This window comes from Dermochelys coriacea, chromosome 1, assembly GCF_009764565.3.
Source record: "Dermochelys coriacea isolate rDerCor1 chromosome 1, rDerCor1.pri.v4, whole genome shotgun sequence".
In the NCBI taxonomy this organism is placed as follows: Eukaryota; Metazoa; Chordata; order Testudines; family Dermochelyidae; genus Dermochelys; species Dermochelys coriacea.
Genome location: NC_050068.2, coordinates 339,026,311 through 339,054,274, shown reverse-complemented (window position 1 = coordinate 339,054,274; position 27,964 = coordinate 339,026,311). Strand labels below are relative to the sequence as shown.

At 42.7% G+C, this 27,964-nt stretch overlaps 1 protein-coding gene across 1 annotated transcript in view; it reads right to left on the bottom strand.

Moving 5' to 3' along the window:
* Positions 1-383: 383 nt before the first annotated feature.
* CCDC3 (coiled-coil domain containing 3) overlaps positions 384-27,964 on the bottom strand; it is a 66,481-nt gene continuing 38,900 nt past the window's right edge. Inside the window, exon 3 of the mRNA XM_038404683.2 lies at positions 384-3,523. Coding sequence (XP_038260611.1) covers positions 3,248-3,523 — 276 coding nt within the window. The 3' untranslated portion in view covers positions 384-3,247. The remainder of the gene's footprint in view (positions 3,524-27,964) is intronic.

Here is a 27,964-nt window from a genome sequence, read left to right as displayed (position 1 = left end):
CTGTTCCCTGCTCCTTGTGACTATGTAATAATCTGACACTTAGCCAAGGGGTTGAACATTTCAAATCTACCAATGTCTAACAACCATCAGGGAAAGAATCCAAGACCTTTAGTGCTGGCTTTTACTCCTTGAGCTAAAGGAGTACCTCCTTTATTTGGTAGTAGTATGCTCTTATCCTCTGTGGATCACCCACTGGAGATGGACACTCACACTTAGGCAGGATGTTATACCCATATTGTGTACCTGTGTAAGGACCAGTCACAATCTGGCTTTACATGTTTCCACCAGGTACCTTCCTCAGATGGAAAGGGACAATACTTTTGTCATTACATGCATTACAAACTGTGCCCCTTGCAACCACAGTGCATGACCATGAGCATAGTGACAGTGCATTTCTGTTTAATGCAGAGACATACACACATCACTGGACTATATGTATCAGCCCTTACTAAATACAGTACATGCATATATCTCACAAGTAATGCAAGCTAGGAAGCTAGTGGGTATTTGTGAAATGTGGATCTCCAAGTATCTGCATACTTGGATATAGTCTGCTAATAATACGTGCCACTTCAGTAAGTCTAGGTAATGTTTGTAATTCTCACTATTTAGCCAGATAGGTAAGTAGTAGTATCCTCATTTTACAGAGGAAAAAATGAGGTAGAGTTTAAGGTCATTTATACAAGTTATTGGGCTCAGTACAGGGGTAACCTACCTCCTGTATCGCAGGTAATTAAATTACACCCAGCCTAGATGATCTAATGGTCCCTTCTGATCTTAAACTCTATGAATCATGTGTGCTACAATTACACACCTAAATTGGTACACTTAGTTATCGGGATTCAAAGTGTGACTGTAGTAACCATGTACAAACAAGGCATGAATTGTATGCATGTGTCTGCATGTGCAAAGTGCACACACATTTTCTGAAAACTCTTGTCTAAGCTATATGATCCTGAAGAGAGTCAGGATCAGAGCCAAGTTCAGAACTAAGGAGTTTCTGTCTCCTAGTGTAGTGTTCAGGCTGCTAGACCACATCTTTAGCGCTGGTCCAAAAAAAAAAAAAAAGTGAAAAATTTCAAAAGAAAAAAAATGTTTTGTCTTGCACAAATTTGTTTTTTCAACAAAAAATTCAATCAACTGATCAAACATACAATGAATGTTTGAAATTCCTAGAGGGAAATAAACACTTTTGCTTTTTTTATGCTTTTTCCCCACTAGAAAAGGAGAGAAAAAAAGTTTAAAAATGAAAGAGTGGGATTTTTCCCCACCAAAACAGAATGAGAAATGTCAGTATTTTTCTTGATAAACAAAGTTTTGACCAAAACAAAAATATTCTCCAAAATTCTGGTTTGATTGAAAATCACCTTTTCATTTAAAAACAACAATCCAGTTGTATTAGTAACATCTTATCGGCCTTACTAAACATATGTGATTAACAAAGAACATTTTTATTTAAAAAAAGTAAACACAGGATTTTAGTATGATTGCCAAGAAAACAGTTAATTTTATTCAAACAGATTAAAAATAGAAACAACACAAAACCTAGATACTTTCCTCTGGATTTTATTTTTGACTGAGTAAAAATCTATTGATGGTTTTTAGGATGCTAAGAAAACCTCCAGTCTGTAGTACTTGTCCAGAAATTGTACTATTTCAACCTGAATAGGCCTACTCGACAGGCAGACGCTTTGAAACTGCTGTGGCTTATTGAAGAGTCAGACTTTTAAGAAATGCCAGTATTTTTCAGGAGAAAAATATATGCTTCTGTTTCCAAGCGGAGCAGAGTTGGAAGATAATTAAGCTTCAGCTGCTTCCTAGAAGCCAAAGCAACAGTTAAGTTTCGAGTTCTGCTTGGTTTGATGCAAATGATTGTATAAAAGCTGGTACAGGCTCCCTCTAGGTCCTAATGCAGGGATGGTCCATGAGCCCAATGCGGCCTGTGGTTGCTCTTCTCTTCAGTACAGAGGTGCAGCCTGTGGCAACTACATGTCCCAGCATGCAATGTTCCGCCATGATATAGATAGTCTAGTAAGGTTTGGGGGTTCAGATCAAGCATTGCATGCAGGGACCTATACCTCCCTGGCCCCCATCTCTGGAATAAAGATAAGCTGCTATCTGGTCATTTTTATGCAAGTCAGGTGTAGCCCTGGCAAATTGTCAATGTTGCCCTTGATAGGGCAAAGCCTGTCTGCCCCTGTCCTAAAGTTGCAAGTAATAAGCGTATTTGTATTCAGGTCACATAAACTAATTATAAAATAAATATTAAAAAAACAAACTAAAAAGGGGAAACACACCGAACGCCTTCCTTTATTTTTTTTTTCACTACTCTTCCATGGTGTATTGATATGAAGAAGGGTGATTTGGCTAACCAGTTCCAAGCCATGAACTGATATATATATACACACAAGGTTGGCATCCAATGAGATTGCTGCCTTAACCTAAGCCATTTTAATAATTCAGTTTCTAATCTCTTTTGGCAGTGACTAAGAAGGAATGTTGGGAAATATATTTTAAGGGATGACTGCCTCAAAGAAACAGGATTTACTTCATACTTTAAGAAATTAGACTATCAAATGTGTAATAAAAATATTTTCTATAGGATTTTAAAATATATACACATATAAACTACCTTAATTTTAATGCCCTGTTGATATTGATGTGATCATTAGTCTCTAAACCTAGGTAAATGAGGTTGCCCAGCAACCTCCATCATGTCCCAAAACAGTGATTACAAGACAGGAGACCTTGTCTACCCTAAAAATTGAAGCATGCTTGAAAACTGGATCTGAAATCTACTTTTTTATGGTCCTGACTCAGTTCCCATGGAAAGTCAGTGCAAAGACTCCCACTGACTGTGAGAGCTGGATCCGATCCTAGACACAGGTCCAGGTAACCTGGTTTCAAATATTGCCAGGCGGGGCAGTGAAAATGGACCCAGAGCGTATTGATGCTGCTTTCCCCGTAAGGCTCAAACAGACTCTTTGGAAGCACTCTTCAGACAGTTTGGTCCAGTCTAGAGTGTCCAGCCAAATCTGGTGGTGTTCCTGTTTATCTAGAACTGTATCTAAACAGAGTTCCAATTTGTTTTACATACATGGTTCAAATGCCAGTGTAGACAAGGTATGAGGGCCAAATTCTGCACTCTAATGCAGGTAAAACTCCCACTGGAGTATTTGGCTGTGTAAGGAGCATGAGATCAGGCCCTAAGTCACCAATATCATTGGCTTGTGCCCTAAACCTTGCATTATACTTTAAGGTAGGTGGCATGAGAGTTCTCTTGCTTTAAAGAGTTAATATGCGGGATTTGACCTCCTGCAGAGGAGAGCTTCTCACTGAGCTTTCGGTTTATCTGCTCCATGTGCCTGTTGTTCTTTCTGGCTTGCCGGAGGGACCTCTTGACTTTCTTCACCCGGTCTCGCAGCTGCTTGTTGCGTTTCTCCAAAGTTGCCACCTTCTGCTGCAGTTTCTTCACTTGATCCTCTTCCTCAAATAGGGCTTTCTGGACTGAAGAACACATAAGCTGAGGGAAGAGTAGAAAGGAAACAGGACACATGAGCTCTAAACCAAAGCCAGGAAGCCACTTGCACTATGAAGGCATGTGTAAATTCCCCAGACAGTCTATTGATGGAACACCCCACAACTGTACGATTGCTTTTGGAAGCTCCTCCTCATCTTGCAGTTTTTCTCCTAAAATCCTCTATCCCTTAGTTTTCTCTGAATGTAAGAACAAACTATTTCAGATCTTAATAACATTAGCTATCAACATCACCTTAATGAGCTCTACAAGAGGTTAACCTCAGTCAGTGGTTTTCAACCTTTTTTCATTTGCGGATCCCTAAGAAATTTCACATGGAAGTGTGGACCCCTTTGGAAATCTTAGACATTATCTGCAGTCTCCCAGGGGTCCACGGACCACAGCTTGGAAATCACTGGTCTATGTCATCAGTGGCATCTAGTTGAACTTAAGAAGGAGATCTGGCCTGTTTCTGCTCCATGTTTCAGATCTGGGATTTGAATTCAGCTTATTGGGTTCTGCCATTTGCAAAATTTATAATCAGACCCAGGGTTGGTTTGTTTGTTTGTTTTTTTTAACCCTTCTGAAGTTCCAGGTTTTGGTTCAAGCTCATCCTTGTTCTTTTTAATAGAGACATAAGGGGATGGCACTATGATCTAAATCTGACATTTGATGTGCCCACATTGCCTGGAACCACAAGGTCAAATCCTGGCAAGTTTGGACTCTGCATTCCAAAGTTTAAATTCCCTCCCCCACTCCCCTGATTTTTTGCAGTTTATTATGTATGGATCTTTCAGATGAGACCTTAAAAAGCAAGATCATGTTATCTCAGTGTGGACATTAAAGTGCCCCTGGTCTTATTCTTAAGAGTAGAAATTTGCCTTTGGTCAAAAATTTTCTCCTTCCCCAATCCAACCCCCTTGTTGCACAATGTGCAATGCACCAGTTGATTGCTGCATTTTAGTGCTCCTGAATGTATAAATCTCCTCTCACTCCTGCAGTCCTTATTCAGGCAAAATTCCCACTGACTTCAGCAGGATAACTACAGGAATGCCCCCATAATTTGCAGAGCACTTTGGAATCCTCCAGGATGAGAGAGTCTGAGTAGAACTGTAAAGCTAAGGAATGGACTCATGAATAATTTTTTAAAGATAGCATCAAATATTTAAGGTTTCAGAGTGGTAGCTGTGTTAATCTGTATCGGCAATAAGAATGAGGAGTCCTTGTGGCACCTTAGAGACTAACAAATTTATTTGAGCATTTGCTTTCATGGGCTAAAACCCACTTCATCGGATGCATGCAGTGGAAAATACAGTAGGAAGATATAGATATACATACATACATGCATATGCAGAACATGAAACAATGGGTGTTGCCATACCCACTATAACGAGAGTGATCAGTTAAGGTGGGCTATTATCAGCAGGAGAAAAAAAAACCTTTTGTAGTGATCATCAGGATAGCCCATTTCTAACAGTTGACCAGAAGGTGTGAGTAACAATAGGGGGAAAAATAAGCATGGGGAAATAGTTTTACTTTGTGTAATGACCCATCCATTCCCAGTCTTTATTCAAGCCTAATTTAATGGTGTCCAGTTTGCAAATTAATTCCAATTCAGCAGTTTCTCATTGGAGACTGTTTTTGAAGTCTTTTTGTTGTAGTATTGCGACTTTTAGGTCTGTAACTGGTTTGTAATGTTCAAATACTATCACATGGGCATATCCCTCTGTGTCATTCTCCTATAATGATTGAACAGTGCTGTTGTATCTCTGGTTTATGGGCTCACTGTATGTTTTTTCCTCTTATTTCAGCCTTTGTTTTAGGTTTCACCTCCCATGTTGTGGCTGTCATAACAGGGTTATAAAAATCAATGTTAAAAATGAAAACTAGTGCTAACAAAAATTAGAACCCAGGCATTGTTTCAGGGCAGAGTTTAGAGAAACAAAGGGTTTAAATTCCTAATGTATCACGTTAGTAAATCTGTACATCTTACCAATAAACTCTGGAGTACAGTAGCGACTGGAGAAAGTGAAGTCCCTTCTAGAACATTTGTTTCTTTCCATTCTCTCTAGGAAAATATTCCTCTTAAATTTTAATAGTGTGATTGGAGTTTTAAGCTGCGCTGGTCACGACAGGCCATCAAATGTTGTGGGGCGGGGGGAGGGGGAAAGAGAAAGAAATGCTGTTTCTTTGATTAAATTTTACTTTGCATCTCCAATTGTCTTCTGTTTTTTAAATAGACATTGAGGGCTCCCAGAGCTTTGGATAGGCTTCCTTTGGTGTGGAGTTTAATAAGACTGAAATGTAAATAAATAAGTGAATACTTGCAGAGACAATGAATAATTACATGCTGTTATATACTATTTTTTCCATCTTGTTTTTTAATGTTTTTCAGCAAACGGGGAGGTGGCGGGCGGATGGGTAACGTTCCATTTGCTTTGGAAATCAGCCAGCCATCAAAAACCTCTGTGGGATAACATTGCAGCAGCTTCCACTTGCAGCTGGCTACGTTGCTTCAGTCCGTTTTACAGACGAGACCCAAGATGAGCCCCAAGACTTTGTTGGGTACGGAACCGTTCGCAGTGATCACACTCCCACCAGAGCGGCTTTATAAATGCATGCCAAGGAGAATGGTGACCCCAAAACAAAGGGCCAAATTCTGTTCAGAAAAAGAGAATGTTTGTTTGTTTGTTTTTCCAATAATGCATATTGCAAGCTAAATCCACAAGCTATTTGAAAACAGCCAGTTATTCTTGGCTTTCATGTTTCCCAGTCTCCTGCGAAGCTTCAACCTGAACATTTAAGAATAATCTTAAATCAAGTGTACAGCTTTCACTTGCAGTTTCTTACAACAATCCCTAGCTATTAGGGATTACAACACGACTTTCACGGGGGGGCAGATTATCCCATATCGACCTACTGTGAGGTTTCTTGCATCTTCTTCTGAAGCATCCAGTGCTGGCCTCTGCCAGAGACACATTCTGCACTAGATCAACCTTGGGTCTGACTCAGTCTGGCAATCCCTATGTAGAAGTATGGTTCTAATGTGAGAAACGACTGTATCAGAATGGTACCTTGTTACATCAAGAGATATGCACTCTGTGTATCAGAATCCCTGACTGCTGATGTTAGTAACAAAAATAAGATTTGATTACTATTCATCTACGCTCTCTTCTTATAAGGTCTGACTTGTATCTGAGTATCTTGAACTTCTGCTAGGCCGTCAGAGCCAATACACCTATGTATATGAGCTGGATTTTATTCCTCCTTGTGCATCATTGACAGGATTGTTTATTAAATTCCAGCTAGCCCTATATAAATCTACTGAAGACAGTGTGGTTGTACAGGAACTAGTGCAGAACTGGTCCTGAGGAACTTTTTATTGCTGCTGTTGAGGCATGTAATAGACAGAAACCAGCTTGACCTTTTGATCCCTGGTTGCATTTGCATGGTTATGAGTGAGAAAAAAATCATCTCTTTACTTGTACACTAAGCACAGTTGATATGGAAATCACTGAGACACAATGAGCCTGGAAATCACTACTATGTTGCCAACTGGTTAGAAAAACCCAGTTGTAGCATAGATAGGGCCTCCGTTAAAAGTGGTTTCCAAACACGTTGAGCTTTCCACTAATATAGACAGGTTTCAGGCCACATTTTGCCCAGTTTTATACTTGTATAAATATTGAGTGATCCCATTTAGGTCCCACAGAGTTACACTAGTGTAAATGGGATCACCCATTACCACTCACACCTCTGAAAGCCACAGAGAACTGGATGTTGCGTCTGGGCAGGTTCTGTGGCCTCTTTCATTCTGCATCTCCCACCAGCAGGCTCCATTTCCTTGTGCATGGAAAGCTACTTCAGGTATAAAACATGAAACACCCGTGACCACGTACATTCTGTGAGCTAAGTTTAAGAAGTGCGGCAACCCCAGCTAAATAAAATGCTCTTTCCTTCTTATCCCAGCATTTATCTCCAGTTGCCTTCCATGCTATAAATCACAGAGAACAGGAGAAGCTGGTCAGATTCATTGCACGTTGCTTAGGTGCTTCGTGAAACCTTAGCTAGCACCAGGAATCTGAAGCCCTTTTCAGGCTTCAGCAGCACACTCCAGTGTCTATATTTGAATTGGCATAGGCTCCTCCCCTCCTCCCTATGACTAAGGAGGGTGGTTTCAGGAATGACCCCCAACCAGAAAGCCGCTCAATCTGGCCTGAGGTGTGCTGAGCGGGATGCCGATCCCCCCTAGTACGCTGTGAAAGAATCAAATGTGGCTCACGGGAGGATAGTGGAATGAGGAGAGGATGGTGAGGAGACTAGAGAGGAAAGAGCAAAACTGTCTTAAGAAGCTGTTAGTGAATGGCAGCTTTAGTGTCAGTGCTGGCAATCGAGTGGCTAGCTTACCAGTGCCATGGAGCCTCTAATGCCACTTTTGAAAGGAATACTTAGTTACAATGCATTCTAATGGAACCGAGCGATGCAGCCAAGTGACCCCAGACTGAGGCCATTGCTTAGAACAGTCTACAAATTACACCTCTGGGCTCTGCTGGTATTGTGTTTACCTCCTTTAGCCAATAACACTTCAGTACAACTTGTTCTTCTTGAGATGACTTCTGCTAGGATTCTCTCTCTGTTCCATAGTTTCTTTAGCTCGCAAAGTTCCAGGATGACCTGAAGTCAAATCTACTGCAGGACCCAGGTAAGGACAGGTAGCATGGACATAGGAAATTCCTGAGAGTTGCAGGTTCTAGGACCTCTCAGGATTTAGCCCAGAGAGTCTATTGTTGTGGAATCAGATTCATTTTTCTAAGTATTGATCTGAAATATTTTGTCTTAAAAACGTATCCTGCCTTTAAGCCTCACTCTGTCTACAGGCTTAACAAAATGTATTCAAGCCAATAAAAACCAGCATTATATCAAACAACACGTGTTTTTGCTAATGCGATTGCAGGAACGAGCACTATTACAGTGTGTGCACACACATTACATTTATTTATAAAATCTGCACTTCGTACATAAGCTGATTTCTGAATGGCCGAAGCACTGGACTCTGTTCTCCTATGGCTGAATCACAAAGATGCTTTGTAGTAACAGCATATTGAACAGAGATCGCTCTGCTGTCAAAGGCAATGGGACACAATGGTAGCATTTATACATTATGAACGGTATACAAATGACTAAGCTGGCATAGAAGAGATCAAGTAGCTTAGCCACAAATTCAAACCCCAGCAGTGCCAACTCAGCCCTTCACCTATTTGAGGGAGATAAACTGAGTTCCAGGTAGAACCACACACCATGAACTTACTTACAAGATTTTCAAATGTGGTGGGTTCTCCATCACTTGAAGTCTTTAAATCCAGACTGGACGTCTTTCTAGAAGATATGCTTCCCTTTAGCCAGAAGTTTCGGCCTGTGTTATGCACAAGGTCAGATTAGATGATCATAATTAGGGGTCTACTTATATCGTGGCAAAATCACACATTTCGCGGGTTGCTCAGGGCATAAAGAGCAAAATTTCGCAGATGCGTTCATAAAGTTGTATATTCCATGCCACCCTTACTTCTGCGCTGCTGCTGGCAGTGGCACTGCCTTCAGAGCTGGGTGCCCAGCCAGCAGCCGCCACTCTTTGGCCACCCAGCTCTGAAGGCAGCGCAGAAGTAAGGGTGATAATACCGCACCCACCATACAATAGGCTTGCAACCCCTTTTTGGGTTGGGACCCCCAGTTTGAGAAACGCTGTGTACTTTTGTATACTTTTACCCTACACTTTACCCTATGGTATAGGGTAAAAGTACACAAAAGACCAGATTTAACGGGGGAGCTCAGATTTCATGGTCTGTAATGTGTTTTTCATGGCCGTGAATTTAGTAGACCCCTCATCATAATGATCCTTGCTGGCCTTAAAACCTATGAAACGAGGATTCCTCTGCTCTCTGTGGATAAAAAAGCGACTCTGGTACTCTTTCTAAGAGTGGGGGGAGGGTTGCCGTGGTGTCCTGGGCCAAAAATTCCCATCCCTACTAATGCTGTTCATTGGCACAATATCTACGGATGCTTATGTTATTATTACATTCTGTTATTACTATGGGGTTCATTTTTTAAAAAAGGAATCAGGTCCTCTCCCACAGTAATTTCTAGCTTTAAAAAGCAGACCCCCTTCTCTATTACAGCTGAATTCTCTAGAACTGCACACCCTTCTAATCCCACAGCTGTTACAGTGATGAGACGGTTACTTCCCTGATATCCTCACTGCTCAAACGGAGCACATGTAAGTAACTGCTCTGGCTGAGATTTCAGCCTCTCCCTTAAGCAGTGTGCACAGTCCAGATTTTTTTTTTCTTCCCAAAACAGAGTTCCAAAACCAAGATCGCACCAACAAAAACAAGTTACCAAAGGCATCTGGAGTGCTTGATGGAACAAATGACATCTGTGCTCTCTGGGAACGCTGTGCAAAGGCTACAGATAGGTAGCTGCAGTGGTTGGCCGCTCCCTTTGCACATGCTCAGTGCTTAATTTGTGCCAGGGCTGAGCCCCGGCACCCCTGGACTTGCTGCATCAGTTATGAAAGTAAAAAAATTGTTTGAGCCCCACAATTAATTGCTTGAGCCCCGGCACCTCTTTCATTACAAATTAAGCACTGCACATGCTGTATCTTCAGCGACAGCAGATCTTGTTGTATCCCAGCATTTATCTCCAGTTGCCTTCCATGCTATAAATCACAGAGAACAGGAGAAGCTGGTCAGATTCATTGCACGTTGCTTAGGTGCTTCGTGAAACCTTAGCCAGCACCAGACACTTACCTCTGGCTCCTTATTTGTTTCATTCTTTTTAGAGAGACTTGAGAGCCAAACCTCGCTCTTTATTTTTTAATTCTATACAGGATATATTTACTGAGCCCCGTCAGTCTGCCCAGCAAGGAGAAGGTCTCTCTCTGTGCCCCATGGAACAATACAGTGTAAATAAGACATGATACAGATCACCCACAAAATACTCCCCCCTCCCTTGGCTGAAGAAGGCTGGATGGGGGACTCCTTTGAGCACATCAGCGGGATTGTTTGCACAGCCTGGTTTCAGATTTGAAGCACTGCCTCCGGCCATGGGTGGGCCTGAGCATGCTGCCACCTCAGCATACTCAGCCCCTGTCAGCAGGAGTTAATGAGAGGAAACCGTGACAGATTGCTTATCACTGATGCAGGGAGTGAAGGAGGGTTTTGGCAGGTGGGGAGGATTATGGAAACTTATGTAAAGTACCAAACGGAGAGGCTGGCTGGGGACTGGGTGTGTTTGTGTGCGTGGGAGGGGAGTTTGATGGTTATCCTTGCTATATGGAGGCCTGTCACCGAATCCTAGGCACAGCTGTATGTGTTTGTCAGGGAAGATTTAAGGCCCTTTCCTGTGGTGACCCTCCAAGTGGAAGAAGCCCTCATCAGCTTTGATAGTGTGATGGCTGACGGCTTTCCTATGACTGCTGTCTTCGCTTCCAGCCATCAGCAGGTTACTGAAGTCATGTGAAGCATTCACTTCCCCCAAAGCGTGAGTCATGAAGAACTAGCCCAGGAGCAAGGACAGCCTTTTCAACTGTTCGCCAGCAGACCAGCTTCCATTCTTATTAAAAAAGAGGTGGGGGTGCCTCTCACTGTTACAATTGCAAAAAACAAAAACAAAAAAAAACCCAGCCTTTCAGCCCTGTCCTAGAAGCTGAAAATGCTGGGGCAGAGAGGTTGAACCTAAATTCAGGATCAATGTGTGATCAAGTTTTAAAATTCTCTTAAAGTTGATAGTTGGAGCTAACCCCCCTCTGTAGCTGCAACAAGCGGCCTGAGTGATAACTTAAAGAGTCTGATGCAGGCAGCATGGACCAAAGCGCAGTTTTTCCAGGCACTTCCTTTGCTTGCTAGTATGTGTTGCTGACATTCCTATTGCAGGTTGCGAAAAGGCCAAGGATTCCTGCCGCCTGCACTCTCCCTGGAAAATACAATCTGTTTACAAATTGTGACAAAATGGACTTCCCAGTGTGCCAATGTGCCAGCTGCTTCACCAGAATGCACTGACTCAGCAGGCAGGACTGTTTTGCTTTGGCGAAGACGGGGGTTGTTGGATTTGGGAGGGGGGCGTTGGCTGCAAGGGCAAAAACTCCACAACTTGCTCTTATTTTTTTTAACCATGTTCTTAAACTCAGCTAAGGACTTCTTGAAAAACTTATCTACAACAAAGAGCCCATTAATTTGAAAGCACAACCTTCATTTCTGGTGCGGTGTTTGGATTCTGGCTGGGTATTTGTTCATGGTAAATATCGGAGACATCCAATGTTAAAATCTTCATCTTTGTCTTCAAGTTCCCAGGGTTTCTGAGTTCTTATGACTAAACAGTGATTTGCTTTGGACAGTACAGCTGGGTTTGAGTGGATTTAGTGCTGACGAAAGGAGCTAGTCTGACCAACACAGGTGATGGGGTCCCTAACACTGCCTTACCACTATGTTTTGAACCCTGAGCTGCAAGGAGCACTTCTACGGAAGAGACAACAGTACAAAGATTCCAGGTCCTGTTCAGCTTGTGGCCTCTCTGCTGAGACTGGGGCAGGGGAGCACAATTGTCTCCATGTATGTCAGTTTCTTGTTATTTGTATCGCAGTTACACTCAGTCAGGTACTGGGGGCCCACTGGGCAAGGCCCTGTACAGATATGAAACCAAGAGATAGTCCCTCCCCCAAGGAGATGACAATCTAAATTAACAGGAAAGACAAAGAGTGGGAGGAAAGAAGTATTTTCATTTTACAGAGATGATGTGGAGGGCCAGATTTGTAAAGGTATTTAGGCATCTATTTCTCATTGATTGCAATGGGAGTTAGGCACCTAAATGCCTTTAAAATTCAGGCCCAGAGAGATTAAGCTGATTTTCCAGAGCTCATTTGTGACTTAGCTGCCCAGTTGCTATCTGTTGCCCATCAATGACTTGCAGTGGCAGATCTGGGAACTGAACCTAGATCTCTGGAGTCTCCATTTGGGCTGGTGGTTAAAGAACTCATCTTCCTTTTGTGCGTATTAACATTTGTATCATGGTCACATTACAGTGTACAGATCTGATCCTGCAAGGTGCTGAGTACCCAGTGAGAGCTGAAGCAAGGAATACCTATTGCCTTTTAGATTTAAAACAGTCTTCTAGTTGTTTGGCAGCTTCCCCTGTGCTGTAGTTTGAGAACCATTCACGTTAAGGATTTTAATATATGGGGTTGGGCAGGAGACTAGCATGAACATTCCCATTGGTTTAGCCCTGAGGGTAGGTGAGGTCTTGCATACCTGTTTGTTGAGACCTGTATTCCTAGTGTTGTCTTGACTGGTAATTTATAGTAAAATAACACTCTGTGATGTTTTTATTAACTTCCAAGTTCGGGTAATGATGATAATTTAGCACCCTGCCAGCATTTTGTTTTCATGCTGCGGTACAAAGGTACAAGTGCCATTTAGTGCCTAACTCCCATCTCTCTCGCCTCCATCCTGAGCCCGGGCCTTTTGAAGGCCCACCTTGGAGCTGCATTTCCAGGTTCTCTTCCAGTGTGGATGCCCATGTAAAGTGGGGGTCCACAGCATGGATGGGGTAATTGAGCCTTTTGCATGGAGTCCCATCAGGGACGGGGCAGGGCAGGGATGATGAATATACCAGGTACCTTCCTGTCCTGCCCCATCCCCAGGGCAATAAAGGAAGATATAGCACAGGGCATGAGATGTATGTGTTAGGTTGATTGCTTCTGTATGAACTACACTTAAAGGGGCATTGTCAAGATAAAAATCACATTTTGAGTAAAGATAAAACCTTTCCCTCTGTTACTAAAAGCACCTTTGATGATAATTGAAAGGATTTTTATAATCTAGTTTACATTGAAATGCAAAAAGTCAAGAAACAGCATATACTCAGCTTGGGTACTGAAATTAGACTACTAATGTTTTCTCCTTTTTAATAAAAACAATGAGGAGTCCTTGTGGCACCTAGAGACTAACAAATTTATTTGGGTATAAGCTTTCATGGGCTATAACCCACTTCATCAGATGCATGGAGTGGAAAATCTGATGAAGTAGGTTATAGCCCACGAAAGCTTATGCTCACATAAATTTGTTAGTCTCTAAGGTGCCACAAGGACTCCTCGTTGTTTTTGCTGATATAGACTAACATGGCTACCCCTCCGAATCCTTTTTAATAGTCATTTTCATTTCAGATTTATGCACTTGTACAATTCTAACTCAGATTTAAGACTCTATATAATATATACTCTATAAAACATATAATAAAACCTTTCCATCCATTTTATTTTTAATTCACATAAACTTTTCTAACGCTGTTATTTTTCCCTCACACTCATTTATTATTACAAAACCCAGCTAGGCCTGGTTGTGCCTAAAACGACTTGTCTGTATCCTTTGGCCTATGTATATCTTCTGAGGCCTGGTCTACACCACATGATTAGGTTGACATAAGCTGCCTTGCATTTACCTAGCTGCAGAAGTGTCTCCACTTAAATTTGGCTCCCAATGATGTAAGTGCCTCTTTACGCCAATTTAGAAAACACCACCTCCCTGACCAGTGTAGAGTCAGGGTCGATGTAATTAGGTTGATGCAGTGTCAATGTAGACACTATGTTGCTTACACAGACTGTTACTGGCTTTCAGGAGCCGTCCCACACTGACAATAGATACAAGTGCTCCTGGTGAGGATGCACGCCACTGACACAAGGAGACAAGTGTGCACGCACATAAGCAATATAAAAACCGCGGTGGCTGTATGCCGATGTAAGTTAGGTTGACATAATTTTGTAGTGTACACATGGCCTGAGGTTGACAACATTGAAGTTTTGTTTTACAATACTTTGCTCATCTTTCACTAGGATTAGTTTAATGATTCCCCTCTCCCCCTGAATTAACAAAATTTCAGGGAAGGAATAAAAACAGAATGACCTAGAAATGGAAGTGTGTTGTGTTCATCATCACTGACTGAAACTAAGGCCAGGTTTACAGTACTAAGTTTTATGAGCTTAGCTCTGTTGGAGGGGGTATGAAAAAACCATGTGCCGGCAACCCCTCACCCCCATGTAGATGTAGTTACATCAACAGAAGAGTTTTTCTGTCGGCAGAGCTAATGTCATTTGGGGAGATGATGTTACTATAACATCAGAACTCCTTCTTCTGTTGACATAATGGCTGTGTCCACACTAGGGGGCTTTGCTGGTATAGCTATACTAGTATCACTGTATTGGCAAAGCCTGCAGGGCGTAGACAAGGCCTGAGAGCACTGGCTGCGTGGAAATTAGGAAGCACTGGTGTGAAAAGCCAGGCATTTTGCAACTAAAAGGCAAGAAACTAGCATTCATGTCTGTTGAAAGCATGATGGTCTTGGCAGACTGTGATGGGATAGCTGCCCCTCACTCGTATGCAAGGGGTTAAAGCAACCCTGGGGAGGCTGCACGGGAGTCAGCCAATAAGGAAAAGGCTTGTAGTGCCAGCCAATTAGGGGAAGGTTTACTGGAGGAGCCAATCAGGGCCAGGCTGACCCATATAAGAAGTGGCTGCTGAGCGGAGCAGAGGGCAGTCACTCCCTCGAGTTCAAGGGAGGAGGACTGGCTACTTAGGGCTGGAGCACCATGGGCAGGGCAGGGCAGAGTTTGAGAAAGCTCCAGGCTGAGGGTTGCCAAACTGAGGCCCCGATACAAGGGCAGAGGAGATGCTGGGGCTGTGGGGAAGTGGCCCAGGGAAGGAGGTGGTGGAGTTGGAGGAGGGGCTGCTGGCCATATAGTCCCTGGGTCAGGGCCCAGAGTAGTGGGTAGGCCTGGGTGTCTCCCCCACTTTTGCCACTGAGGGGAGTAAGTGGTGAATGGACCCCAGTTTGCAACTGAGATGAGTGGCTAGAACCTGGACTCTAGTTTGCTACTGAGGCAAGTGGTTGAATTGAGGACTGTTCCCTCCCTGGAAGGGGGAAAGAACTGATGTGAGTCCTGGAGGTGGAAACAGAAGTGATGATGTGCGAGACACCACCTAAGGAGGGTGCACTGGCAACCCCAAACTAATTCGCAGGATGGCCAGCAGGAGGTGCTGCATTGGCGAGTCGAATGACCCATTACACAGACCTTTAAAAGACTACCTTACTGCGAGTCTTGTATTACAACAGCTCCTAGAAGCTACATAGTCTCTTAATCTGTATAATAGGGATGTTAAACTATCTACCTTGGGATAACTAGACAGCAGTGGGGAGGGGGGCATACAAAATTATTCTAAGTCACCACCATTAAATGCACTGAAGACTGAGGGACAAATCTAATTCTTGGGTAAACAAACACATCTCCGTCAGTATCAATTAAATATCCATCTCCATCAGTGTAGCATCACTGGAATTGCATCAGATTATGCCAGGGCTAAATTTGGCTCACAAGATTTTTTTTTATGAGGATGGGTTTTTCATTCTTATATTATTTTTGTATTATAGTGCTAAGAAGCCTCAACCTGGGCAGGGTTCTGTTGTGCAAGGTTCTGTAAAATTAGTAAGAAAGCATGCCCCACAGAGTTTGACGTCTTAGATTAAGAGGAGATGTAACAGGTGGATGAAGCGAGCAAACAAGCTCTGAATGTGAGGGAGGATGGGATGATAAACATTAACATATTTTTGCATAGACAAACTGCACAATTTGTTGGTGTTGAGTTGTTTTGATTATTAGTGGAGACAATTAAGTAGATTAGTAAATTGTCTCTGTTTGTCACCTGCCTAGCCATTACTGGCTGACATTGTTCTGGAGGCATGATAAAAATCTTATGCTTATGCAGGGCCGTTGGTCCCAAAGTGCCCTATGAACTATTGAACCAGTAGGTTGCTTTAGCCACCACAGAAATGCAGCCAGCTCTGAGGTGAGACATGGCAGCACTTTATAACAACTTGGGAGTGGGAAGTGAAGAAAATGCTGTCCAACCTAAAGCACCAAATGCCATCTGGGTCACCTATTAGGAACCTTAGTTTTTCTTGTATGGACCAAATAGGAAAGATGTATTTCAAGCCCACACACATACTCTAAGGCAGCCAAATTAAAAGGCTATGTGAAGTAAAAATATCCAGCAGATAAAGATAGGCAAGGTGACTAAATAAAGAGATGTTGTCTGTCTTTCTGTGCACACAGAATTCTTAATGCTTCAATCACCTACTGCATGTTGTGTATAGTCAGCAGCTGGGGTGGGGAGGTCACAGAAGAACAACACGAATGATCATGGAAAAACATTCCTATGAAGAGAGAGTGGAAAGACTGGGACTATTTACCTTAGAAAACTGATGACTAATAGGGGACATGATAAAAGCATATAAAATAATGCATGGCATAAAGAAAGTAGTGCAGGGGCTTCTGTTCTCCATCTGTCACAACACAAGAAAAGAGGGCTGTTAAATGAAATTAAAAAGGTGGGAAACTTAAGGCAGAAAATTACCCCACGCCTGCCTCTGGTACAGGCTATCGTCAGAGATAGCATATTGAGCGAGATGGACCTCGGGTCTGAGCCAGTCGGGCAATGCCTATAGCCATAAGAATCCGCTACAACACTAGGCTCAGACAAAAAAGTGCTTGATTTGTGAATTTGTACTTCCAAATGGAAAACACACAGCCAAGAAGTGTCTCACCTTGTGTAAGAAAAAGCAAAGTCTGCTGAGTAAAGGTAAATGGATGATCCCTGCTTTGAAATACCAAGAGTGCCCCCCTCCCATCTCAGCCCCTTTCTATCAGCCTTGGGATTTATTACTTGTGGACAGCAAAATGACAAAGCGGGGAATTTTCTGTCACCTGTAAGCTAAAACCAGGGAGGGAAGAAGCACAGCAAATTCCAGCAGGTTCTTTTGGCAAGAAGGTGGACAGGAAGTGTCGCACAGTAAATGGTCACCTGTGTCTCCAAATAAAGCATAACAGTGTAATCTACTGTAAATGGAATCTGGTCACTTCTCCCAACCAAACATGGAGCAAAGCAGCACTGCAAACTATTTTTTCTAAACTGCTCTGCTAATCCATCTTCACAGAGCCATAGCCCTCAGAGATGGACCAGACCCGCTAGGTCATCTGCAGTAGTCCATCTCCCTGCCAGTTCAGGACTCGCACAGCGTTCTCTCCTGTCTAGTTGTAAGTGACTCAAGCAATGGGGCTTTCACCGCTTCCCTAGGGAGAATGAGTCATGTTTTAGTGTTAGGAAGTTTCCCGTAATAGTTAGCCTACTTTATCTTCTACTTAACTCCCTATTTAAGCCTCCTTGTCTTCCATAAACAACTCCTCTCCTACCTCATACTTTACTGCTTTCAAATACAGAGCATGGATACCATGATATCCCCCACCCGAGGGAGGGATTCTCTCTGACCTTGGAGGTGGGGGGGTGCATCAAGGGGAGGGTCCAAGGAGCCTTTCCTCCTCTATCCCTTTGTTTCCCTGGCACAAGTCAGCTGCAGTCTGACTAGGGAGTGCAAGGACTGCATGTCTACAGCAGTCTGTGGCTCTAGATTCCCAGAGAGGCATGAGCAAGGCTAGGATCCCATCTCCCTTTCACGCCTCCTCGGCTGCACGAGGGTGGCAGCCTACGCTTTACCCTGGGGGTGTGTCCCCTTACAGCCTCGGGAGGAATTCTTGCTAAATCAAACATAAAGAATTAGCACTCCTCTAGCTCACAGGGGCTTAATTAATGGTAAATGTTTTAGAGTAGCAGCCGTGTTAGTCTGTATTCGCAAAAAGAAAAGGAGTACTTGTAGCACCTTAGAGACTAACAAATTTATTTGAGCATAAGCTTTCGTGAGCTACAGCTCTTGAGATCCTTGGTTGGACAGTGCTATAGAGTTGCTAAATCCCCTTCATAAAGAAAGGTCCAGTGTAAGAGGACAGCGCTGCAGTCCGATTTGAGACATCCTTAAGCGTGGTGTAACATCCATATGCATACTGCAAATAAGTTTTGGGGGATGGTTTGTTGCAAGATAATAAAGTTAACAGCAATAGCTGCTCTGGAAGCTTCCTGCTTATTGACCGAGAGACAAGAGACGCAAGTCAGGCAGGGCATCAGTTTAAAGTTAAAACACAGTTAATAGATATCCTAATTCCTTCTAAATGCTCCATGACCCGACCTCTTGACTTCATACCCCACATAAGCCTCTGTAGCTCAGGTGCCTCTAAAAAATATTTCCTTAGCTGCGTTCTCGGCTCAGAATACTGTATATGTGTTGCTGCTGTTCATGTTCAGATCTTGAAAGTCAAATGCTCAGAGCACACTGCTGCTTGTTGGCTGTGATTAGGAAGTGCAGAATCCTTGTATCGCTTCTGAGAATCAGGTGTGAAGTTGCATTTACTACTTGCATTTTGCTCTCCTCATGAAATCAGTGAGGACACACATAGGGTAGGAAGGCTTGTCTAGTGCACAGGATATGGGACTGGAACTCGAGAGACCCAGGTTTAATTTCTGGCTTAGTCACAGACTCTGTGCAACCCTGGTCAAGTCACTTAATTTATCCTGTGACCCAGATTCTCATCTGTCAAATGGGGATAGAACTTCCCTACTTCACAGGAGTATTGTGAACATAAAACCCAATAATGCCGGTGAGGCGACAGATGCTATGATGAAGAAAGTCCTAGAAGTACCCAGTTCTATAGAGCACCGAGTTCTGGCCATAGCTTTAATACTGGGCCTTGCCAATTGAGAGGGAATAGAAGGAAGAGCTCCAAAACACAAAAGGGCTGGAGGGACTGATATACAAGGAAAAGATTAAACTTTTAGTGCTTGTCTAAATAATGTCTAAGCAGAGTGGGACACAACAACAATCTACAGATAAACAAAGGGCATAAATATGCAGGTTGTCCTGCGTATTATATAGAAACGTACACCAATGCAAAGTGCTACCATTCTGGCATTTTACACTTTGCACTTTGTAAAGGAATATGCAGATGGAGGGCAATAGTGAGCTTGGCCCCACGAGGGAGAGAACTATTTAGGATGATGCTGGAGGTATAACTGGGAGTTGAGCAATAGTTGATTTAGGTTTAATAGTAGGAAGGAACTCCCTGACTGAGAACTTTTAAACACTAGAATAGCTGCTGCAGAGAGAGGGTAGAAATGACAATGTTTCAGTAATAAGAAAATAGACTGGACAATCACTGGCTACTTTAGGGAGCAATCTGGCAATGGATGCACAGGATGGTCCTATAGGCCTTTTCAATATAAATGTCTAGGAATGTATGAAACATCCAGAGAACAGGTGGAAGCCCCATTAAAATGAGACTGGGCAATGTAAATGTGGCTCAGTGAAATATGTGGATTTTCTTGCAGAGAGGGAAAGGCTGGCTCCATGGAAGCATTCTGCATTGCACCTTACCTCATCACACAGGGGTTTTGGAATGGCTTTGCTCCTCTTCATACCAAGGAGTAAGGAAAAGCATAGAGGTCATTGTATTTTGGTTACTAGGATGCTCAATGAACTACCAGCAACCAGGAGACCTCAGCAATGGCCTATCTACTTTCAGTGTCCCACTATAGGAGCTGAAGGCTTGATGAGTTACTTGGTGGTGCCAAACTAAAGATATTAGTAATGTGTTAGACGTGATACACGAGCTAGCAGAGAGGAAGTCTGAAAGCTTCAGTAAGGTAGGAATAGAGTGCGCATAGACATGGAAAATTAAAGGACTGCAGTTAGTAAAATACCTCTGGCACATGTCATCATTCTGAAGTAAAGGGGTAAAGCTCTGAGAGTTGGACCTGGGGATCTGGAAAATAGGCTCAGAGTACTAATTAACAGGCTACTGGGAGTTCATTGAACAGATATCCTTTTCATGGTGGACTGTGGAAGTGATGGGGTTAAGTACACTCCATCCTGGTGAGTGGGGCATAAATCTTGAAAGATCAATAGGACAATTCTATGTGTGATAATGGTGGAATATACCACTCTTGGAATGGGGAGAATTCTGAAATAGTTTAGGCTTCAGGGCTCAGGAATGGTAGTTTTTCTTTCTCTGTTCTGCCTCTGAATGCACTTATGACTGTGGAGCAGAAGGACATGGGCCTGATTTATGGTGCCAGGTTGAAGGCTCACTATGGAGGCTGGTCTTGGGTCAGTCTGTGTTCCTAGGTTCCACAATGTTTCTGGTTAAGGAGGAGACCATGTCCAATGCATACAAAAAGGAATGGCTTCCAACGTGCCAGACTCAGTGATCTTGTACATGAAGACTTAGATTTACTGTATTCTTATTCCCTAGGGGACAGATTCTGCCTCCCTGATACACATTGAGCAATATCTTACTCAGCAAGTAATCCAGCTGATTACAATGGGGTTCTGCATGGAGTGAAGAACAACTCCAAGTGGAAGCATGGCAGAAACTTGCCCGAAGTATTAGTGCTACCAGTGGCCTGCTTCTGGTGAGGTAAATGGGAGTTCATCTATTTATTTCACCCGGAACATTGGTCCCAAAAAATATAAATTAGATATGGGCCCAGTCTAGAGCCTTGACTCCTTGACCTCCAGCAAGTCCTGTGGAATATTTGAAATCCATGCTCAAATTTTACAGCTCAAGACCCTCTCTACTGTAACTGCTTAGACGTATTTTATATTGTTAAATAAACATCAGCAAATGCAGCCTTTCACTGGAAAACTAAGTGCTCCGCAAGAAGGAATGTGTTTACATGATTGCAATAATGATATGTTTGATGCTGATTAACAGATAATTGAAAGAGCAAGATTCACCCTTTATCTCCTAAGTCAAAAAATGTCTTTGGTTATTTTTCTATCCTGATTTCAGAGGATGAGTTTGAGACTTAAGCTTGAGGAGCTTTGCAGGGTTGCTTTATATGGGTGAACAGTAGGCTATATCTGACTTTCTGTTCACTGAGCAGAAGTGTACCCTTGGGTGAACTTATCTGGGAAACCATGTAAATTATAGGACACATAATATCCCATAACTGCTTGTTAATATTATTATTGTAACTCTTGACCATTTAATACTAGTTTTAATTGTCATGGCAAATGTCACACCATTACAAGATAAATGCATGGTTATTGATGTCTTCGGAACAACAGTGTACAGGTCACATGGCAATTACCTTGGGATCTTTTAAGTATGATTACATAGTAATCTGTAGGAACTTGTATATCCTGCTCTTATGATACATTTACTAGTGATAACTACTGTTGCTAGTGACCAGTAATTAGAGAGAAGTTTGAGGATATTTGTCCCATGTCACCTGGAGTTGCTCTTTTTTTGTATATTTTTTAAATTAGATCATGAATACGTTTTTTCCTTCTACTACAGATTCCTATATACAGGTTAATTTTGCTCTTCCTTGTATTACATGTTTTCTGTACTATTGAGTTATCTGCACCTTAAGAAGGTTCTATAATGGAGTCATTGCAAGAGCACGATTGCAGAATTTGCATCTTCATTGTTTGATCATGTGGACACAAGTGTTGGCCTGACTTTTATCATGAGTCTCGTGATCTTCAATGTCTCTAGTAAGGCCCCAGCTACTGGGATCATCATCATTGCATGAGAATCTCCACTTTCATTTAAAAAGCAAGTTTCTAGCCCCCATCATTAAAGCAAAAAGCTTGGAAACATGAAAAAGTGCACCCAAAGACCTCAAGATTAATTTTTCTTTTCTTAAACTTCATGATTTTGGGGGACTGGATTCATTCTTTTGAACCTATGGGACTGGTGTGTGGATTTTGTTTTTATAATCTCCTGTGTCTTCAGTTGATAGCTTTCCCTCCTCCATTCAAATCCCTCCTTATAATGCATCTTCCATAAAGCTATTTGGCACAAAAGGTGAAAAGGGTAGTTCCAAGCATAGAGGGCAGCAGGACAAGTACATGGATGAAAAACTGAATGCCGAAGTGAAATATGTATTCACTAACAGAAATATTTGGTTCTATTTACATCTGAATTTGGCCCTTTCATGAAACTTGTCATATATTTGGGGGGAGGGATAGCTCAGTGGTTTCAGTATTGGCCTGCTAAACCCAGGATTTTGAGTTCAATCCTTGAGAGGGCCATTTAGTGATCTGGGGCAAAAATTGGGGGATTGGTCCTGCTTTGAGCTGGGGATTGGACTAGATGACCTCCTGAGGTCCCTTCCAACCCTGATAATTTATGATTTCTTTAGGAGAGGCCTCTATGGAAAAGTTTAAACAATAATTTTCATTCTATGCTGCTGGACTGTGATTTTGAAGTGAACGTTTTTCCAGCAATTCTTTGTTCCCTGTCTTGCGCAGTGTAATTTACTTTTGCCAGTTCAATAAATTACATACATTATGTCCTGGTGTCTGAAGAATTACATACATTAGAGATGGCAAGGGTGGTACATAAAACATTTCAGAATTAAAAACAATCTTTTTCCAAATTTTGAAATTTCAAAATTCAATAAATGTCGGCCATTTAGCTAATCAAAGAATTAAAACTCTTCTGACTCAAAAGGGTGCAAGTATCTATGGTGTGGTATTTTCCTTTTTTCAGATGGAGAAACTGAGGCAGAAAGAGTAAAGAATGTGGAAAAGGCCTCCACGAGGGTGTCATGTCTGCTTTTAGAACTTGAGCGTTCCTTGTTCCCAGTCCTGTTTTCAGACCACTCCTCTATCTCGTTTTAGATGGACTCCTGCAAACATCCCCCCCCCAGCTCTGTTGACCTCCTTGACTGGCTAAGAGGCCTTAGTCCCTGCCTCACCTTATTATTTTTTTATATAATATATGCACAACTATAAAACAAGGAATGACTGCTGAAAAGGACTTGGTAATTATAGTGGATCACAAATTGAATGAGTCAACAATATGGTGCATTTGCAAAAGGCTAATATATATTCATATCTTATGTTGCTTTAGTAACTGATACTACTGAAAATATAGGGGTTTTTTTTGTTTTTTTGCATCTGCATCACATTGTTGACTCATATTTCTTCCTCCTCCTTGCTGTCTTAAAAATTGTCCCCCTCCACAATAGTATCAATTACTAAACCAACCCAAAATACTTGGAACATATGCTGCTGGGCCTATTTCAAAGTCTGACCAGAGCTTTTATGGAACAAATACAGTAAATCATGATACAGCTAACTGGCTGTGAGGTGCTCTGTCATTTCTTCTGTTCGAGAATACTAACCCATTACATTTCTTCAAGCTAAGTACATGCTGCAGTGTCCCTCTATTTATGTGCATACAGCTGGTGCTATAAATAGGAAGCAAATGCAGAGGCAGCTCTGGGATAGGAGTTTAGTTAGAGAACTGTAATATGATTTGGTGCCATGTGCGCATATTAATCATGGGCACTTAGAACACATCCCTTAGTAGTCTGCCGTTTGTAAACTGTTCAATTAAGTCTTTCTGCTCCAGAGCCTCCTTATTAGCAAGTACACGGCATGGTCTGTAGCAGTGGAGTCACATTGCAGCACTGAGGCGTTTAACCTATGGATCTCAGTAACCAGAAAGCTGCATCTTTGACTTTCCCACTGTTCAGTATAAGGCATTTGAGTGCACGGTATGAGAAACTTCTGAATAGGAGACAGGTCAGTGCTTCTTGGACATGCGGACTGAAATGTTTCAAAACTGTCTTGGGGATTTAGACACACATTCCACCAAAATGAATGACAGGTGGGTGGGATTTTCAAAAGCACCTATGGGTGCTAGGAACATAGAGGCCATTGAAAGTCACTGGATGCTGTGCTCCTAAATCAAGTAGGCACATCTAAAATCCCACCTGATGTGTCTAAATCCCCAAGATGGTCTTGAAAATCTTCAGACTTGCATGGTATTTAGCCTCCCAATTCTCATGGAAGCCAGTGGTTATGTGGTTAAATCCCATGCAACCTTTAATCTTTATGCTGCCAGGTGGCACAGAAGTAAGGGAGAAATGAACAATAACTGATGTGGAGAAGGGTCCATGTATTCTACTTCAAAAGCTTAACATGCCTGAAAAAGGGGGATCTCCATAGTATTAAATAATTATCTTCTATTTGCTGAATTTCCAGATGTAAAACATATTTCTCTAAAGAGACAGCCCTTCCTTTTCTCTTGAGGACGAATTGAAGGGTGACAATGAACGTTCCCCACACCTGTCTACATCTTGCTGAGACAAATGGGCTAGGAAATGAGGGACAGTCATTTCACCACCTGCAATAAAATTCCTTCCTTTGACAGCTGCCTCGACAGCTGAGCAATGCGCCATTTATTAATAGGTTAAACACAGTCTGACCATTATTCTGTGACCAACACGTGACCTCCATGTCCTCTGCTGGGTGTATGATCGTTGACCGTAGGGCCAGGCATTTGGGAGTATATGAGTAATTTCAATCAGCCAATGAAACGAATTCTCTATTTGCCTTCAGACCTACCTGGTGAAGGATGAAATATGGCTGTGTTATGGCCCCTGAAACATGATGCTCAAGTAGCACTAAGAGCTATATTGTATAGTGTGAATCATGGGAAAGCTGTGATGCATGATGTTACCAGAAGAACCTGTCTCTGATAGACAGGCAATGGGCTTGGGGGAGAATGGCAGTGATATTTTATTGGTGACCATAGCTTTTAGTTTTTCCTAGTTAAATTTATAGGGTCCAGAAATTGAAGCTACTAGAACCAAACTAGACCTCTGCTTTCCTCTTGGTGACTGAAGGGACATTTTCTCTACACTAGACACTTAGTCAAAGGCCCACTGAAGTCAAAGGGAGTCTTTCCATTGACTTACGTGGGCACTGAATTGGGCTGGATGCTGAGAACTGGGGTGAAATGTTGGCCTCACTGGGTCAAGGGGAGTTTAGCGATTGATTTCAATGGGGCAGGAACTGCCTCCATAAGTTGACACCGCTGGCTGGGCTGTAGTTAATTACAAAGTGACCTACTCCAGTGCCTAGTCCTGAGGGGTGCTGAGTGGCTTCAACCCCTCTTCAATGGGAGATGAGGGCACTTGATACTGTCTGTACAGAGGGTGCTTGGCACCACCCAAGGGAGCTCATCTGTGGTGAGAAGGTGGTTGTCCTGGATTACCTACCACTAGGCTAGTCCAGGGAGGCCATTTTGGAAAGGGGATGGGCTTGCTTGCATGCCTCTGTTTGAAACAGCACTGGCCTTGCAAGGAACACAAATGAAACTTAGTTTACTTTTCTTTTTTTTTTATTCAAGAACTATCCACGAATACATAAAGGGATATCACAGAACAGTGTATTCACAGATAATGTCTCAATGTGTGTTTTTTTTTTAAAGCTACTAATGGCATTACCAAAAACCCCAAACCAATCTATGCAGTTTTCTACAAGGAAACAAAGCTGTTCAATACACTTCATAGACTATTTTCAGTTCACAGCACATGCAAAAAGTATCTGAAATTGTAGCATTTTATGTTTCTCTCCTTCTACCTCAACCCTCTGTGCAGGAAATTCCTTTACTTACTGCTTACTGGGGGCAGGGAGGGAGACACGGCTCCTCTGGCCACCGGGGAGTTGGGGATAGAGGGTGAGGCAGCTCCTCCAAACAGCCAAATTTTTATTCCTGTGCATGCCGCTGAGCCAGGTGAATCTGGGTCAGCTAATGGTTCCAGGTGGAAACTGAGTGAAACTTGGAGATATCGTTCCCATGAGCCTCTGACAAGCAAAATTGCTGCATTCCACATCGTTCTTGTTAGAAGCCTTTGAGCCCAAGTCCTCCAGCCTCAGAAAGACATGCAAAAAAAAAAAAATCTGTATGGCCAAAGGCACAGCACAGCTCCTGGCCCCAAGTAGCTTTCCCCAGGTGTTTGGCAGGGGGGACGGGAGTGGGAAGGAGAGAATCATGCCTTCCAACCATGGCTGAAGCTACAGGGCTACTCCCCAGAAGCTACATTATGCTACTGGTTGAAGTAGTCGCTGTGTGCTTTTATTTTTTCCCCCTCCTCCCCCTCCTGCAGAGACAAGAGGATCTGAATAGAAGCAGCTCCTCCTAACCCCCTCTCTCACCTGGATTGCCCATACTACATTCCTACTCTATCCCAAGAGGCATTGTACGTCCTTGTGCTCCGGCTGGGATAGGGTAGCTCTGATTTACCCCTAGTGTGCCCGTGTTGGGACCCCATGTAATCCTAAACACTTAATTGGATCCACAAGTGGGCTAATTAAAACTAACTTCTACTAGCCTGGCTGATCTGAGGCTTGTTGTGGCTTATTCGTAGTTATACACACATGAGAGCTGTGTGATCAGCAATGCATATGTTCCCAGAGTCATACAAATGAAGTAATCAAGTCCAACCCCCTCACTGAAGCAGGACTAAGTAAACCTAGACCACCCTGATAGGCATTTGTCCAAGCTGTTCTTAAAAACCTCCCATGATGGAGATTCTCAACTGCCCTTGGAAGCCTATTTGGCAGCATAACGCTCCTTATAGTCAAAGTTCTTCCTAATATCTAACCTAAATCTCCCTTGCTACAGGTTAAGCCCACTACTTCTTGTCAAACCTTCAGTGGACAAAAAACAATTGATCACTGTCCTCTTTTATAACAGCCCTGAACATATCTGAAGACTGGTATCGGGTTCTCCCCTCAGCCATCTTTTCTTGAGATGAAACATGCCCAGTTTTTCTAACCTTTCCTCATAGGTCAGGTTTTCTAAACCTTTATCATTTTTGTTGCTCTCCTCTAGACCTTCTCACACATCAGTCCTAAAGCATGGGGCCCAGAACTGGACACAGGCCTCCAACTGAGGCCTGACTAGTACCGAGTAGAGTAGGAGAATTACCTCCCATGTCTTACATACAACACTCCTGTTAATACATCCCAGAATGACAGTAGCCTTTTTCTTTTTTTTTTGCAACTGCATCATATTACTGATGACTCGTATTCAATTTGTGATCCAGAGCAGGAGAGGCTGAGGGAACTGGGTTTATTTAGTCTGCAGAAGAGTGGGGGGGAGGGGGGAGGATTTGATAGCAGCCTTCAACTACCTGAAGCGGGGGTTCCAAAGAGGATGGAGCTTGGCTCTTCTCAGTCATGGCAAATGACAAAACAAGAAGCAATGGTCTCATGTTGCCGTGGGGGAGGTCTAGGTTGGATATTAGGAAACACTATTTCACTAGGAGGGGATGAAGCACTGGAATGGGTTACCTAGGGAGGTGGTGGAATCTCCATCCTTAGAGGTTTTGAAGGCCTGGCTTGACAAAGCCCTGGCTGGGATGATGTAGTTGGGGTTGGTCCTGCTTGAGCAGGGGATTGGACTAGATGACCTCCTGAGGTCTCTTCCAACCCTAATCTTCTATGATCCACTATAACTCCCAGATCCTGTCCAGCAGTTCTACCACCTAGTCAGTTATTCTCCATTTTGTAGTTTTGCATTTGATTTCTCCATCCTAAGTGAAGTGTTTTGCACTTACCTTTACTAAACTTCATCTTGGTGATTTCAGACCAATTCTCCATTTTTTTCAAGATCATTTTGAATACTAATCCTGTCCTCCAAAGTACTTGCAA